The 16,378-nt window shown below is 40.8% G+C and overlaps 1 protein-coding gene across 13 annotated transcripts in view; it reads right to left on the reverse strand.

Annotated features, from left to right (window-relative positions):
- The window catches only part of adgrl2a (adhesion G protein-coupled receptor L2a), a 98,981-nt gene that overhangs the window by 61,658 nt on the left and 20,945 nt on the right, over positions 1-16,378 (reverse strand). For all 13 annotated transcript variants that reach the window (XM_042416421.1, XM_042416423.1, XM_042416422.1 and 10 more), the window contains exon 2: positions 15,363-15,547. In XM_042416421.1, coding sequence (XP_042272355.1) covers positions 15,363-15,438 — 76 coding nt within the window. In that variant the 5' untranslated portion in view covers positions 15,439-15,547. The remainder of the gene's footprint in view (positions 1-15,362; positions 15,548-16,378) is intronic.

A 16,378-nucleotide genomic window follows, 5' to 3' on the forward strand; every position in this document is an offset into this window, starting at 1 on the left:
GTCCCATGAAGCTAAACATTACCATGATCAAACATATGGACACATGTATTCAGGATGTACAGTACATTTACAGTATACTCAGCTAAAATGCAAACTCCGAGACAGATGTATGTTTAATGAAGGTAACCAACTCTCATTGAGAAAGAAATTATTCCACTATTGCTTGGTAGTGATTATGCAGCACAAATGACAAAGCAACTATACTGCTTTTCATCAGGGCTATCTTGCATCCAGTAAATGGTTTTCATATTAAAATGACCCTTTGTAACTTGAGTTACACATGCTTCCAGTGTTAGTCCAGGGGCAAAGCAGAGGCTGATCAAAAGGCCTATTCAGCCACTTACGCTGCCATCATTGTGGCCAGAGCACAAAAGGTCTCCAGATTATTTTGATGTGAAACCAGATAATTTTTCTGTCTAGAGCCAATGAGAAGTGTGACGAGGACGCTCCCGATGCTTGTCGTCTACCGTTAGTGCAGCCCTTTGATTTTCCTCACTGTTCTGATGAGAGCTAAACAGCTGCTTGTAAATGAGCTAGCATCTCTGCTTGGTTTGCCATTATTCTGCACTCCCGAGCCGACAAGGTCGCTTGCTGGGGGGATTTGGGGTGAAAGAAAAGTGTGGCCTATAGCATTAGCTTGGAGCCACAGGAAACACAGCTTGAGTCCTCCAGGTTCTGCCACCCCATCCCTTCCCCCTCCTCTCTATGGTACAAGCAAAGGAAGTCTGTGAAGGAAAAGAAACCTTTAAGTCAAGACTCTTCCCACAGTGCTGATTCTATAATCCAGAGATATCCTTTACAACAGCATGTATTCTTAAGAAGTCAGGTCCACACAGGGGAGGAGAAGAAAGAAAATATTGCATATATCCTGCAAACAGCAGGGTATGAGGTAGACTGCTGACTCTGTGTGGCCATTGTAAAAAAAAGAATTACGCTACTGGTTTGACAGATATTAACATTCTTTTGAATTTCTTCACATTAACTTTAACTCAAGACTGTGTTTCTCTTTTTTCCGCTCTGTGTGCTGAAAGCTGATGTCATGTTTGGGCATGGCTAACAGCAAATGACAGTCACTTATACAGAGGTTTTTGTAATTCTGCCCGTAACATCTGTGGATTATTAAGCTCTTTGACAACTGATGTTGAAACTATGACTTATGTGGCACAGAATACACTGACACGACATCTTAGCTCATATTTATATCGGAGATGATCAGTGAGAGCCCAAAGTTATTCTGCAGGGGAAAAACCATTGATTTTTCTGTTCTTATTTCATCCATCTATCAGCACGACGCACAGTGCCTGACTGGTGAAAAAACAGGAATGTGCACGTATCCATAGTGGTCTTGCTTAAAAAGTCAAACAGATCCAAACGCATTTTAGAAATATTAAATGTAAAAAGAACTAAATCTTGCATGATATTATGCAGTGTCAAAATATGTGGAATACTGCTTAATGTTAGGTCTTTGAAACCTACTTGCACAGAGAGGGGGAGACAGAAACAGAGAACGATATTGGGAGAAGAAGAAGAGGCAAAGAGCAGCAGGGGAACGAGCCTTTCAACCTCATTTGTATTCTCCACCATCCAATTCACTCCAGTTCATTTACATCTCCGCTACTTCCATAGCAACAGCAGGGGGGCTATCAGGAGCATCTTTGATATAGGTACATGACTCTGAAAAGGATCTTGTCATTTCTCTCTGAATAGACAACATGAAAAAAAGTCTCAGATTTTTTCCCCCTTTTGGTGTTAAGGTGGCCTTCTTTAAACAGAAATTTACCCTGTCAGACTTTTTATATTTACTCTATTCCTCATCTCTGACTAGCACTTGTAGACACATAAGCCTACAGAGGAAATGCCATCATATCACAAAAAATATCTGAGCCTCTATATCTTAATACTTTATGTTTTTTTCTGTTTTCAGACAAAGGGACATTAAGGGACACTAAGACTGGTAACAGAGAAAAGTCCATGTTTTCTTTCTGTTACATTCCAGACAAATTTGAACAGATAAAGGGCATCAAGTGTTGCCACCAGACAAAATGAAAATGCACTGCACCAGCAGGAAAACACAGCCTCATCAAATTCCATGTACACTTGTATGTAAATCAACCTTTAGGCCTAATTAAGCTCTATGGGGCTCATCAAGGTCATAAATCCCCTTTTTTCATAATGCATTATTGACTTCACATCATCTGCACATGTCGGCTGACTGCACTCGCACAAGCACACAATGTCATCTCACTGTCTAATATCGGATAGCCCTGGGGCCAGGCGGTGTGTGTGTGTGTGTGTGTGTATTTGTGTGTGTGTGTGTGAGAGAAGGGGTGAGTGCTTTTTAGGTCACACAAAAAAGCAAGGACATCTTCTTGTAATGAAATGGCTGCTATGACCATCAAACAGTAAATTTTGTCCCGTGGTCCTTAACAAATGATCACTGGCAGATTTGAGCCTTAAATTACAATACTTCTTAAGATTGTCAAAGATAGGTCAAGAGTTTTTCCTATTTTACTATGACACTTCAGGTAAATTAAAGGCAAATTTAAAAATTCAGGAAGTGCAAGTCATTCTTACCTACTCTTAAGTTTTAAATTGTGCAAACTGAAAGTGAGCTGATTGCTTTTTTTGTTGCTGCTGTTTTGTTTGATTAGTGGTGGATAAGCAGCAACCTCCAGGGCTGAAAAATGAAGCAAATGTGCAAGTGCCAAAAACTGCAGTTCCTCGAATGGCCACTTGAGGCTGGCTCCCCATAGACCCCCATGTTAAAATGCCCAACTTTACAGCAGAAATAAACATGTTTACAGCCTGGTAAAAAACAGTTTTGGTCTATATAGTTAATTTCCCCATTCATGACAACTGTACAGGGGGTAAATTTTTATATAACTCACTTGTTTAAATTTTTATTAAAGCTTTAAGTGATGCATAATTAAGATCGTGGCTGCTTTGAGTGACAGGTGCTACCACAGCATCAACGTTGGTTAGGTAACCATGGTGTAACCCCAGATTAACAGAGTATAGGCGTAGCTGTAGCTGTCACTATTTCAGTGTGTTTTCAGTTCATGAAAGTTAATTGTAACGTTTTGGTCGCCTAAAAATGTCTTATTCAGCAGCTAGCAGCTAACAGCTAGCCACTAGTGTTAGGATAAGCTCCACCTTCTCGTTCAAATACGGTCACTTCAAATAATCCAAGATGGCAACAGTAAAAATACAAACTCAAGACTTCAAAACACAGTCCACAAACCAATGGGTGACGTCAGTGGCTATGTCTATTATTTTTTTACGGTTTATGGTAGTGGACTGATCCTATGAGTCATTCTCTAAGAGAATTGATAATGGGCTGTTCCTGCTAAGAGTCATGGTGCCTTTTAGTGAGAGCAAGCTCTTTGGAACTCATTACTCAGGCTTATCAGTGACAATATTTCAGATGATATTAAGTGATCCTGAGTTTAAATGTGATAAGGATGTGAGTCATATTTTTCACGCAAGACCTTTCAAACTGGATTTGCTATGTGTTTGTCAGCTCTTGCCCCGGTGTATATCATTTCCACAGTTTCCATTACAAATGATGAAAAAAATGGACTCAGATACATTGGGTAGCCCAGACTTCCTTCTCTGCTCCAATGAAGCGTTTGATGCTCCTCGATTCAATAAGGAAGCATTTCCCAATGGGTCACCAGTGGCAGTACACACAAATGAGAAGGGTCCATCTGCTTGGTTTGCATTCCCAAAGTGCACTTCCTCAAGCAGACCACAGCAGTGGTTCCTTTTCTTGAGACTAGGCTCTCATGTGTATGCATTTGTGCCACATTATTCAGCTAGTGCTGCAACTGACCCCCACCTGGCATTTAAATTCCCTGACCAACCGGGTTGTCATGCCCTGATGACACGACTGCTGCTCCATCTGAATTCTTTATGCAGCTCTTATTCAGACTAGACTGCAGACTTGTCGCCTTCTAGGTTAGGCGGATTGTTATGTGACACAATGCTATTTTACTCAGATACACTAGCCTCCTAGGCTTTTCTTTCTTGACTCACTCAAGGTTATGCACATATTCTGCCCACCTACGGACTACTTCTCTGACAAATGCAACACAATGGAAACAATAATATTTATTTATTTATTATTTCTCTATGAGGGTATTCTTTTAATCAGGGGAATATTATCTTTAGATTTCATGCGGTTCAAGGATTTCATCTCATAACAGCTGAAGAGAAAGCGGGCCAAGCTAAAATTGAATTTTACTCTCGTTTCAATTCATCAAGGATTTATTGGCTACTATTCATTATAATCCAGAGGCTGAATATTATCTTGATGACCTTCCATCTCATATGTATTTTTCTCTCCAGTGAACTGATGGTTATAATGTTCAAAAGAAGGTTCTCCCCAACATTTTTTTTTATTAGAAACTTTTAGATTTGGATTAACCTCATTTGAATCAAGTCCACAGACTAAGACCGGTTCCTAACATTCTCAGTCCTCCATCTGTTTCCAGCCCTCACACTGTCACAGCAGGGGCACTTTGAAGTTCTCATTTAAGGATTTATCAGATGTCTCTCATGCTTATCGGCCTTAATTATTGCTTGTTGGCTATTTAAAATAATTTGGGAGCTTGTAGGGGGGTTGTGTGTGTGATGGAAATTAGGGTACAAGAGCAACTATTAAGCGAGAGGCAATGATCCAGCTGAGCTGAGTCAGTAGCCCATTTTAAACAGAAATCCCACAATATTGCCGTAAAGAAGATCTCTCATTATACTTTGCTTTTTTACACTATACCAAACAAAGCCGGCATAATGCCGCCCCCATGTGTGAGTTTAGATAGCATGCCGGCGTTCCAGAATCAGAGGCGTGACTTGTAACACAACAATGTCAGCGTCTAGAGAGTGTAATCCCACCATGCTGGCTGTCCCTTTTACACAGATGTCGATTCATCAATGTGACTACCTCCGCTAACGGCTTAATGGCGGAATGATAATGCCCCCCCATTCCATGTTTGTAAGTTTTATACAGAACGGCAAGGCAAAATAACAGCACAACATTCCCGCCTTGAAAAGGCTGTGTAAAAGGGGCTAGTATTACAAAAGCTGCCCTTATATACTAAGAGGGGTTGATTTAAAATGTCATTTCATTTGACATTGATTTGTATTGTTTCCGCATGGGGAATCTGTCTTCGATGACTGTTTTCTTCAGCCTGTCATTTATTTGAGAGTGGGGCTTAAGAGCACTGGCCCAAGCCCTTGACATACGGATGCACTCAGAGGTCATAATGACTCACAAGGTCAAAAGCCAAGTCACATGAGGTCAAGTCGTAGTGAACTGCCAGAGAACAAATGGCCTGAGTCGACGTATGTTATGTTTGACAGCAAGTAAACCAGCAATTCCTGACTTCTTCCCTCTAAATGATGACCTACAAAAATGAGGCAATGAGCTTAAACTTTATTATTGACTGACAGCATATTTTAGTGGTCTGCCTTTGGTCAAGCAGGTCTTGGACAAGCTTTACTATGAAGAAAGGGTTATAAGAACAAAAGAGGAAAACACTGAATGTACCAGTGAAACTCTGTACGTTAACAAGCTTCATAAATGGGCACTCAGAGTTCCTCCAAAAGGCCCTGGTTCTAAATCCTTTATATTTATGGGCGTAGTTTCACCACCCCTCGTTTACAGGAGCCTCTTCAGGATTTACAGCGGCTCTAAATCAGGACTGAAAGCAAGAGGACAAAGAGGATTCCACTAAGGGCAAGCAGGAATATCTTGCATCTGACTCTTGAGAGTGAACTGTAAAATCTGTGAAATCATAAGCCTTTGGATATATTATGTTCACTTAAGAGAATGTGCCATTACATGTTCTGCAATCAGTTTTCAATGCATGATATCCAACCCATAACCACACTTTCCTGTGCTTCAGTGAACATGCCTTTCAACAGCGTCTTCACAATGAAAACGTGATTACATACCCCCTGAACACCTGCAGATTGTTGTTGTTTACATTAGGTATTTCAGCTGATATGCAATGGAAAACTCACGGGCATGAGTCAATGGTTTCATAAATAGCAGTTCTCATAAGAGCACTTGAATGCATTCATCCCCCGGTTGCTGCTGTTGCTCAAATCAGAAGGTGCAGAGGGACTAAATTGCTCACACTGACAAATATATGTAATTCACTATATGAAGGAAAACTGCACAGTATGCACTGTAACAGTTTATTCATAACAGTTGGCATCAGTCTCTAACACACTCAGGACTATATACTGTAGACAAAGAGTGAATATTGCAATGCTGCACTCCATGTGACCTAAACACAGCAGTCTAATTACCTTAAAATTCCAGTAGATTACAGTAGCAAACAGGAAACCAAGCTACATTTGCCCTTTGACCAGCAGAGCTGGTTCATTTGTCTGGCGCGAGGTGTACATGCTGGTTCCTGTTTGAAATACCATCTACACTGGATAATCAAAAACATTCTCCTCATCCGCCCCTTCCAGACAGCACTTCATCAGCAGTCCTTGCGTGAGGTCTGTCTGCAGCCCTTGATGTCCACTACACAGGCTCCAGCAACATAAAAATATTAAAGAACTAAAGAGCCTGTGCTATTTCTGTTATCATCCGGGTAGCTTTAGGTATTTTCTCACCAGGCATTTTTTTTTTGTTGCTACATATACCAGAGCCTTTAACATCAAATCCTGCAGACAACCCAAGTTAAAGCCAGATCTCTGTTCTAACACAAGTAACAAATATATGACACTGAAGAAAACAAAAACACAACTTTTAAAATGGAAGCATATCTCTGACAAATTGAAGCCTGCTTATACAAAGATGCCCACATACTGTTAGTCACATCTGCTGTGGCTTGATCAGAGGCAACCAACAAAAGCACTAAACAACAAATGTTCCATGAATAATAGGTCTTTGGTTATAGACCACTGCACTGGAGATTGATAAGTCATATTTGTTTTCCCGTATTTGGGATTCAGAGAGGAGACTCGATGGGTTATCAGAACATGTTTTGTAGATTGTCTGAGATATACTTGTTAGGGACCCACATGATTCTACCTGGGCAAGAACAAAGTAAGACAAAGCATGACGGTAAAATACAAGGCAGATAGGGACATGTGGGTAGATGACTAATCTTGAGTGCCTGAGGTCCCACCCAGCAAGAGCCTCATGAGACCTGTGTGAATACTCATTATCCACAAAGATCAGCACTGAGAATGATGGGAGAAGGTAGGTTTCACACTACACATGCTCTGAAGCTCCGTCACGGTGAACCACTCTCCTAGACAAGTCAGAAACCCAATTAAGGACCATGTTGGAGGTTGAGCAACATGTTGAGGAACACACTCCTGCAGTTTTGTGTGAGACCTTCGCAGGACTTGTGACCTAATTAAACAAATATAGACATATCTCCTCAAAAGAAAAACTCTTTGCTTAGGTTTAAAAGGGAAAAAAAAACTGAAATAAGTGAGAAGTTAAGCGATAAATAGCTTCATAAAAGAAGTGTCCCTGCCATAACTGACACATGGAGGAGAGCAACTGGAGTTGAAACAAGGCATTGTGTCTCCGGGCTGAACTGCCGCATCGGTGTCACGGCTGAGATCTTGGCATGAGTTATGGACAGCGACAGCAAACAACAAACTAATGATGCTTCCCAAGGTTATTTCTGCATAAATAACCATTAAGAAAAATGCTGACGCAGCAGCCCAAACCCACAGACACTACCACAGGCCACTAGAACAGCGTTAAAAAATCCTTGGCAAGGGCAGAGAGTTAATAATTATGAGTTTCATACATTTTGGGGTTAGTAGAACATCTTTTAACTGCCTCACTGGCCAGGTGAAGGGAGGGTCTGTGTTTGGGTGGGAGGGAGGAGGGTGGCAAGATGTCAGAGCTCCGCCATGCTCTTGCATGACAAACACCAACCTGGAGCCAGCTGTGACAAAGCCCTAATCCAGAAAATCCCTCCTTCCTTTGCTGAAAATCCTAATGAGGATTTGAAGTGCTCGGCAGGGAGGAGACCCAGGGGCTGTGGTTACACCTTGCCACTGCTTGCTCTCCCAGTCATTGTCTCCTTATCTCCTTATTGGCCAAGCCTGGCTGGCGATGAAAGAGACATGACAGCGTGGTGGGCCTTCGTACACAGGCCCCACGCCTGCCTGGCTCCATGGGAAGCCAGATTCCGCAGTCTGCTGCAAACAACCAGGATGACATCAAGCAGGAGGAGGAAAGACAAAACCAACAGAAGTTGTTTACTAAAGACACATGAGATAAAGGGAAAATTCACCTCTTTAGCTGTAAATGTTTAAGTCCAGTTTCCAATATGAAATAAGTTGGAATCGGTTCATAAGCATTTCAGAAAATAATTATCTAAGAAATGATTTGTTTCAATTAACATATTAGCTATGGGCCAGCCTTTTCAAAGTCTTAAATACCAAATTAAGTGGTCAGGGAACAGGAGTGTGGCGACGCAGTGGGGTACTATTTTTTTCAATGGACACAAACTCTAGGACAAATTAGTACTTCAAAAGACCAGGCCTACTGCCCGTGGTTCCACAATACTTACTTTACACATAGTATTTTGATTTTTTTTCTTTGTAAGATAACATGCACAAATGAGGCTGCTGAGAAGGAGGCCCCGAGTGGAGAGAATGAAAAGCAGATTATCTGTACAGAAACAGTAGAGTACATAGTACCTCTTAAAAGGCATACATCATCTGGGTTTTTACTTTACTTGATTCTATTTTACATGTTAGATGCATTTCAAAATCTTCTTATAACCAATATCCGCCTATCACTATCAGGAAAAAAAACAAAACTGAATGACCAGCCATCTTTGTGGGGTTATGTAAATATGCTTTCATGGTTACAAGAAAAGGCTAACCAGAGCAAATAGGTGGTGCCACAGTACTGGGAGGTGATGGATCCTGTTCTTGCAGGTTCTGGCTCACATTAAGCCCTGGGCTTTTACTTCCAGTAATTACATTTCAGAACACCTTGATTGTCTATTTCACTCAATTCACTTTGAGATTAAGGCTTAAAGTCTCTCCTCTTTTCCTTTCACATGGTACAAAAAGAGGACTTTTAAAGGTGCCCTTCCCTGTTGCCCTTGAGAAATCTCAAGTACTTGAAACATTTCAAGCTTTGCCAAGAAACAAGAGCATGGTTTCAGGGTGTATGGAGGGAAAAGACATTCTCAGTGTCAAGCTTGCTCACACAAGTTCTGCCATTGAAACAGCTTTTACATCATGGCATACTCTTTATGTACCCTTCACCTCACAGATATAAGCAGCAAAGGCCTCATAGTAATGGAATGACGACATGCAATCTAGAAAAAACAATTGCTAAATCATTGTTGTATAAACTCCCTATGACCTACTTCACATTGCTTTGCTTTCATTATGCTTCTACAAATCATATTTTATGTATTTTAAGTTTGTGGACTATAAAGCCACAAATGTCACATGTTAAAGAAAAAAAAGATTACAATTCCTAAAAAGCATCCACTGTGTCAACACAGTGATGTTATTTATTAATTGGCCATATTCTTTTGATTGCTGACCATTAAAAAAAAGTTGCTCACAGTAACAGTAGATGCATCACCAGAGAAATAATATGTCTCTGATTTTATAGGAGAAATTTAACATGGACAAATTTTCTCCTGAAATTTTCTTGGCACTCTAACAGGTTGCAAACATTGCCCTCTCTACCTTTTGACACAGAAGCCTTGCTCTGCTCTCTAATTCTGCCTCACCATAATTCTATCAATCTTTGGAAAAGCCTTTGAAGAGAGCGCGTGTCTGAGCTGGGTGTGAATTGTTATTCTGTCACCGATACAGACAAATCCTTTCAACCCCACCAGACTTGACTAAATTATTTTGGAAGACATGTGAGCCAATTTAATCATGTGTTGTGAGGGGAAATCATCATTTTTTTTTATATTTTGCAAAAAACATTATTACTTCATAAGTTACACCTTCACCTCAGTTCTGCTAGGTTGCTATGGTGACATTGGCCGAGGACACTGGTAGGACAAAGGAAATAAACCTGCAGCTTCAAAGAAGATCACTCCAAATGCCAGAGGACAAACTTGTGTTGATGCAAAACAATATCAAAGCAGGTCAAAGTGAAGCATACAAATTAAAGTGATAGACAGAGCTGTCTGTTACTTGGTCATCTGAATTAAAAATGACTGAATACAAAAATGTTGTGTTGGGTGTTAAATACAACCCAGTTCAATATCAACTCCCTTATTCAAAACTATGCAAAGCAAAGCTGGTCAATATGGAAAAAAAATCCAATATTACACTACTTTTGAATGACAACAACAATACTGAGGCAATAATTTAACTATAAGTGGTTTCATCAAAACTGAGTGGGCTCATAAGTAATGAGACTTTAAGAGGCACTCCAGAAATTCAGTATTTCACTTCCATGGATTTGAGGGACATAAGAGATCCAAATTCTTAAAAGAATGGTCAAATATGATGCAACAAAGGCTGGGACTTTTAGTCCCAAGAATGGGTCAAGCTCCAAAAACATTCATCTCCACCCCACCCTCACTGCATCTCTATTGTGTCTTTTGTTAGACCCTTCATGCCCAGTAAACGCCCATGCCAATCAAAGTCCACACCCCAGTTTGTAATGAAGACTTTCTGTTAAAAAATTTTTAGTCTCAATCCCAATCCCAAATAACCCTAATGGGTTATTTTCTCAGATTTTAGAAAGCTCCCTCCACAGCCACAGAGGACATCATAAAACTATTTTCACATGCTTGTGCCACTGCTTGTGATGAGTAAACTAAACTTAAATTGGTTGTTTAGCCCTTTAATTATATGTAGGCTAAACTGTAAAAGCTAAATGTGATGAGTCTTTGAGACTGGAAAAAAGTTCTACGTCATGATGAAAAAAAATCCCAAATGATTTTAGTTTCATAGGATTGTGTCATTGATATTGATATTGATATCAAATACCTTATCTGTGTCACAACAAGGCCCTTCTTGGCTTTTTATAGGATTATGGACATACTCTGAGCACTGGCTCAAAAATATGTTGCAATTATGATAGTTATAGCAGTTGGATCATGACTAACTGTAAACAATACTGCACTGAAAGAGTAGCTGTTCTCAAGAGGGACAAAAAAAAATACAAATGATACCCTCAGTAGATTTTTTTGTACTGATGTTAATAACATACAGCAGAGTATAACATGGTTAATTCCATATCATTAGGTTTAGAAGCTCCTGGCCCCAGGGTTCCTTTGATATGTATGACACTATGCCATATATATATATATAGCATAATCAAAATAATAAGACAAATCAATTTCAAAAACCAATGTCACTGACTAGGCTGCATATGAGCAATTTTCCAGGGTTAGGATGCGAAAAATAAGCAAAATGGGAGATGAAAGTCTCAGAATGACATATAGATGTGGTGACAAATCTAACCTATGCAGTCAAATGTGGAGGATGAGACAAGTGTTATATAGAAGGAGGTCAGAGGAAAATACAGTCCCCCACAGCTACAGTATCAGTCTTGGATATTTGTACTTCAAAAGTCAAAACAATGAGGTGAAAAAAACACCCTTTAAACTATTTACAGCATTCCACTAACCCATTTAATTCAATTATAAAAATGCATTAAAAAGATATTACGGGTAGACGCAGTTTAATGAAGCATGTTTACTTGCGGATATTGTTTGTAATGAACTGTTTCTGGGCTGATCTCTGCGGCTGAAATGGGAAATGGGAGGGAGGTGAGGGGGGAGGGGAATCAACAAGAGGAAAAGGTGAATGACAAATGTCATCAATAAATGCACTTATTCCTTTAATTGCATTTACCCACTCTTTCTCTCAATCATGAATAGGCATTTCCCCATGTCCTATGGACTGTCATGTGTCACTTCCAGTCCACCTCCAAGGAGGTTCATAACATGTCCGAAGGTTCTCTCTATAACACTCCCTTTGTCAAATGCACCAAACAAGAGGACTTAGTAGTGCAGCATTAAGATCCCTCACTGGCTTCCCACCTTCCAAACACTGCCAATTGGGTTCTATTGAGCGCAGGGTGAAACCAGAGGCACTGCAATCAGGTGCAAAACCTCTCTATGGTGGCAACTACCTTTCTCATCCCCAAATAGATTTACTCACACATATCTAGGTCTAGAAATTGCAAACGTTTATCAACACATACAGTTTATAAAACTATATGTCAGAGCACCAACATATATGAAATACATGTGATTGTGTTTCTGTGATTCTCTGTGTTTGCTAAATCCACTGAAGCCCACAGAGACCACACACTACTCATATTTCATACCTCTTATATGAAAGTTAAAATCGAAGCCAGATGATACGTAAGAAACACATATGGTATCATATAGCTGTGTCACTGTGACTTTGCTACGGTGTAAATTAAGCATCTTGAGAAATAATTAGCTTACAGACTTCAATCTATAATCCTACATTATTGAGATTTTTTAAAAATCAGTAAAGCAGGTATAGTGAACAGTTGGCTAGAGCTTCAACAGTTGGCACCAACAAGCCAAATCTGTAATGGCTCTTTTGATATATTGCACTGAAAAGACGCCAATTTTGGCTTATTCTAAATCCAATCATCAAACATCTAAAGTAATGCACCAGTATTCTTGTGAGTAAACACTAATAAGTACAGGATACAGTTTATGAGATGTAGTTTGGATGCATAAATCTTGTCATTATGATACAACTGAGAGTGATTTAATCAAAGCTAAATGCACTATGATTAAAACACATTCAAGCTTTATATTTTTTTCAAGGTGTGAAATCTGTGTGCGCCTGCCATGAGACAGAAAATTTTAGCGAGGAATGTACAAATGGATCCAGCTCTGATGCCACTGGGAACAACTGGCGCTTTCAAGCAGAAAATCTCAGACAAATCACAATTTACCAACTAATGAAACCACTCAAGATTATCCCCCATCCGCCTGTGCCCACTGTCCTCTGAGCTGCATTACTTACACAAGCACTGCCTGCACTCAGAGGAGCAGCTTTGGCTTAAGTCACCATTTTCACGTGCCATTGTGGTGGCTGTTTACACCCCTCCCCTCTGCCAACCCGACGTTGGCGTAACGTCATTCACACCACCATAGCTCGACTCCAGACTCAACACGCAAGTGCCCTTATCACAATCTCAAGTGACTTCAACCACTTCACCATGGCAACAACCCTGCCCAACTTGACCCAGTATGTGAGCTGTTCAACCAGAGAGGAGAGGAACCTGGACTTGCTGTGTGCTAATGTCAAGGATGCATACAGCTCTTTTTCCCTCCCCCCCGGGTAGGTCAGACCTCAACTATGTGGACCTCAACCCCTGCTGTGTGCCTCTGGTGAAAGGTCAGCCTGAGAGAGGTCTGGAGTGGCATGAAGACCATCACAGACCGGTGGCACTGACCTCCAACATCATGAAGACCTTGGAGAGACTTGTTCTGGAGAAGCTCCCTCCAGTTTCCCTACCAGCCCTGACTGGGAGTTGAGGATGCCATCATTTACCTGCTAAACCATGCCTACGCCCACCTGGACAAACCGGCAAGCACTGTGAGGGTCATATTTTTTGACTTCTGGATTGGATTGTCAACTACCTGACTGGCAGACCACAGTACGTGCACTTGCAACACTGTGTCGGACAGAGTGGTGAGCAACATTGGGGCCCTGCAGGGGACAGTCCTTTCTCCCTGTCTCTTCACCCTCTACACCACGGACTTCAGCTACCAAACAGAATCCTGCTATCTTCAGATGTTCTCTGATGACTCTGCTATAGTTGTATGTATCAGCAATGGTGAGGAGGCTGAGTATAGGCCTGTGGTGGGAAACTTTGTCACATAGTGTGAGCAGAACCATCTGCAGTTCAACGTGGCAAAGACAAAGAAGCTGGTTGTAGATCTGAGGAGGGCCAAGGCACTGGTGACCCCTGTTTCCATCCAGGAGGTCAGTGTGGATATTGTGGAGCACTACAAGTACCTGGGAGTGTATAGCAACAATAAACTAGACAGGGCTAAGAACACTGAAGACCTCTAGAAGAAGGGCCAGAGCCATCTCTACTTTCTGAGGAGGCTGAGGTCCTTCAACATCCGCCAGACAATGCTGAGGATGTTTTATGAGTCTGTGGTGGCCAATGCTCTCCTGTTTGCTGTTGTGTGCTCAGGCAGCAGGTAGATAGACTCACAGGTCAGTCTCTAAACGCTTCGCTCATAGAGACTGAGGAAAATCTCCCAGGTTTTGTTGTCAAAACTGGATGGAATAAGAGAGTTTAAAAAAACTCAGCATTGCAGAACCAATCCAAAGTCTATATATATATATTGGGGTGATGACATGCAGTTCACTACAGAGGAGAATGGGAGGAAAGCATAATTTCTGGTAAGGCCTGTCCCTGATTAAATGTAAGGGGCGTAGGATTGTTAGCGGCCGTTCTCACCGCCATTCAAGCAACTACCATGCATTTAGAAATCCGCACACTTCAGTAGGTGGAGATCTCTGATTGTCTGGTATCATGAGACTAGAGGGTAGCAGCCGCCAACAGGCTCAACAAACTGATCCATAAGGCCAGGGACATTGTGTGGGTGGAGCTAGACTCTCTGGTGGCAGTGCCAGAGAGGAGATTGCTGTCCAAGTTATGTGTCATTTTGGACAATGGCTCCCACCTACTCCATGACGTGCTGGTCAAGCACAGGAGTACATTTAGTGCAAGACTCTTTCCACCAAGATGCACCACAGAGCGACACAGCAAGTCATTCCTGCCTGTGGCCATCAAACTTTTCAACTCCTCACTCAGAGTGTCAGACACTCTGAGTCAATAGACTGGCCCTTGGACTTATTTCACCCTTGTCAGCAGCTTAATAACCCCAAAATTTATAATTCATATTTTCAACCATGCAATACTGATTTAACAGCACAATTATTTTGTGCAATAATTCAACTATGCAATACTCTGATGTGTATTTATATTGCATTAATACTTCATTTATACTGTATACTTCAACTAATATTTTATATTATTTATACTATTCTGCTTTTTAACACATTTATAGATCCCATTTATCATCCTTATTATTAACACTGTTCTATATTTCTCATAATTACTCTATGCTTATATATATTTCTCTTCTAGAACATGAGCAACTGAAACCCAATTTCCCCTAAATAAAGCATTTCTGATTCTGATTCTGATTCATTGCTCATGTTATATTTTAAATAAGACAATAACAAAAAATATTTTTCTGGCGTTGGCTGTCATTGAGCCTGAAACAATGCTTGTCCAAAAGATGCTATAAAAATACTAGTATGAAAACAAATCAGTATGCGTTTAGGGAAACAAAGATATATGTACTTACCCTGTGTGGAGTGAACTTGAGCTAGTGTGATGATAAACCAGCAGAAGGTGTGCAGTTTCCACAGGGAGCATGCCATGGCGCCTGGTGTTGATGGTCTGTGGCAGGTTTGTGTTGTGACTAAAACGTTCTGATTAAAAAAGTCCAAGCCAAGTGGTCTCAGAGATGCTCATCATTGATCCTCTTACCTGTGGAGCAGACCAAGAGAGACATTCAGTTCAAGGATGAAATTTATTCCACGTGCAGACTCTGTCCCTGTGTGATTTCACAGAGGAATTCACCCTGTCACACTCTTATCACAAGGCACTTGATGCTGCATATACATTCCACTGCAGAAATGTGACAAACCTTAATCTGTGAAATGCTACAAACCCACGCAAGCCACCAAAATAAGCCCAGAAGGTCAATAATCCTGAGAAAGGAAATCCCTTAATGGCAACTGAATGCTGACCATTTCACTGGCAGGGAGGGGGAGTAGGGTGGGACTGGCGCTGTTATCAAACAGATAAGGCCCGCCTTGTCCATCTCTTCGTGACCCATAGGCAAGGGATGCTAACCTTATCAGTACTGTGTCAAATTATATTTTCTGTACCTTTTGCAAAGAGGTATCTTTCAGCATTTTAAATCTCTAACTTTAAACTATCTAGCATTTTACTGTCCCATAGCACAAAGGAGCATATCATAGGGATTTGAAAGTGATGTTGATTTGTAGCAGTAACTCACTGATTCCCATGTGCTGAGACTTCTCATTTTAGAAGTTCTCTCTTCGTTGTGCAACAAAAGCTCCCCACAGATTAAAACTTTAAATCAACCCCAGAGTAAAAATGCTGTAGACTCACCAGAAGAGTTGCATCAGCAACTGGCCAACTGTAAACTGACACCAAAATCAAAAACTCTACAACCATGTGGCGGAAATGTTAAATTAACTGTCATTAACATTAAATGCTAAAATTATCCATGGTAATAGCTTGGTGAACATTAACCAAAAGGCTTTCCATCCTGCTACAGTATAATTGTTT

This window comes from Thunnus maccoyii, chromosome 7, assembly GCF_910596095.1.
Source record: "Thunnus maccoyii chromosome 7, fThuMac1.1, whole genome shotgun sequence".
In the NCBI taxonomy this organism is placed as follows: Eukaryota; Metazoa; Chordata; class Actinopteri; order Scombriformes; family Scombridae; genus Thunnus; species Thunnus maccoyii.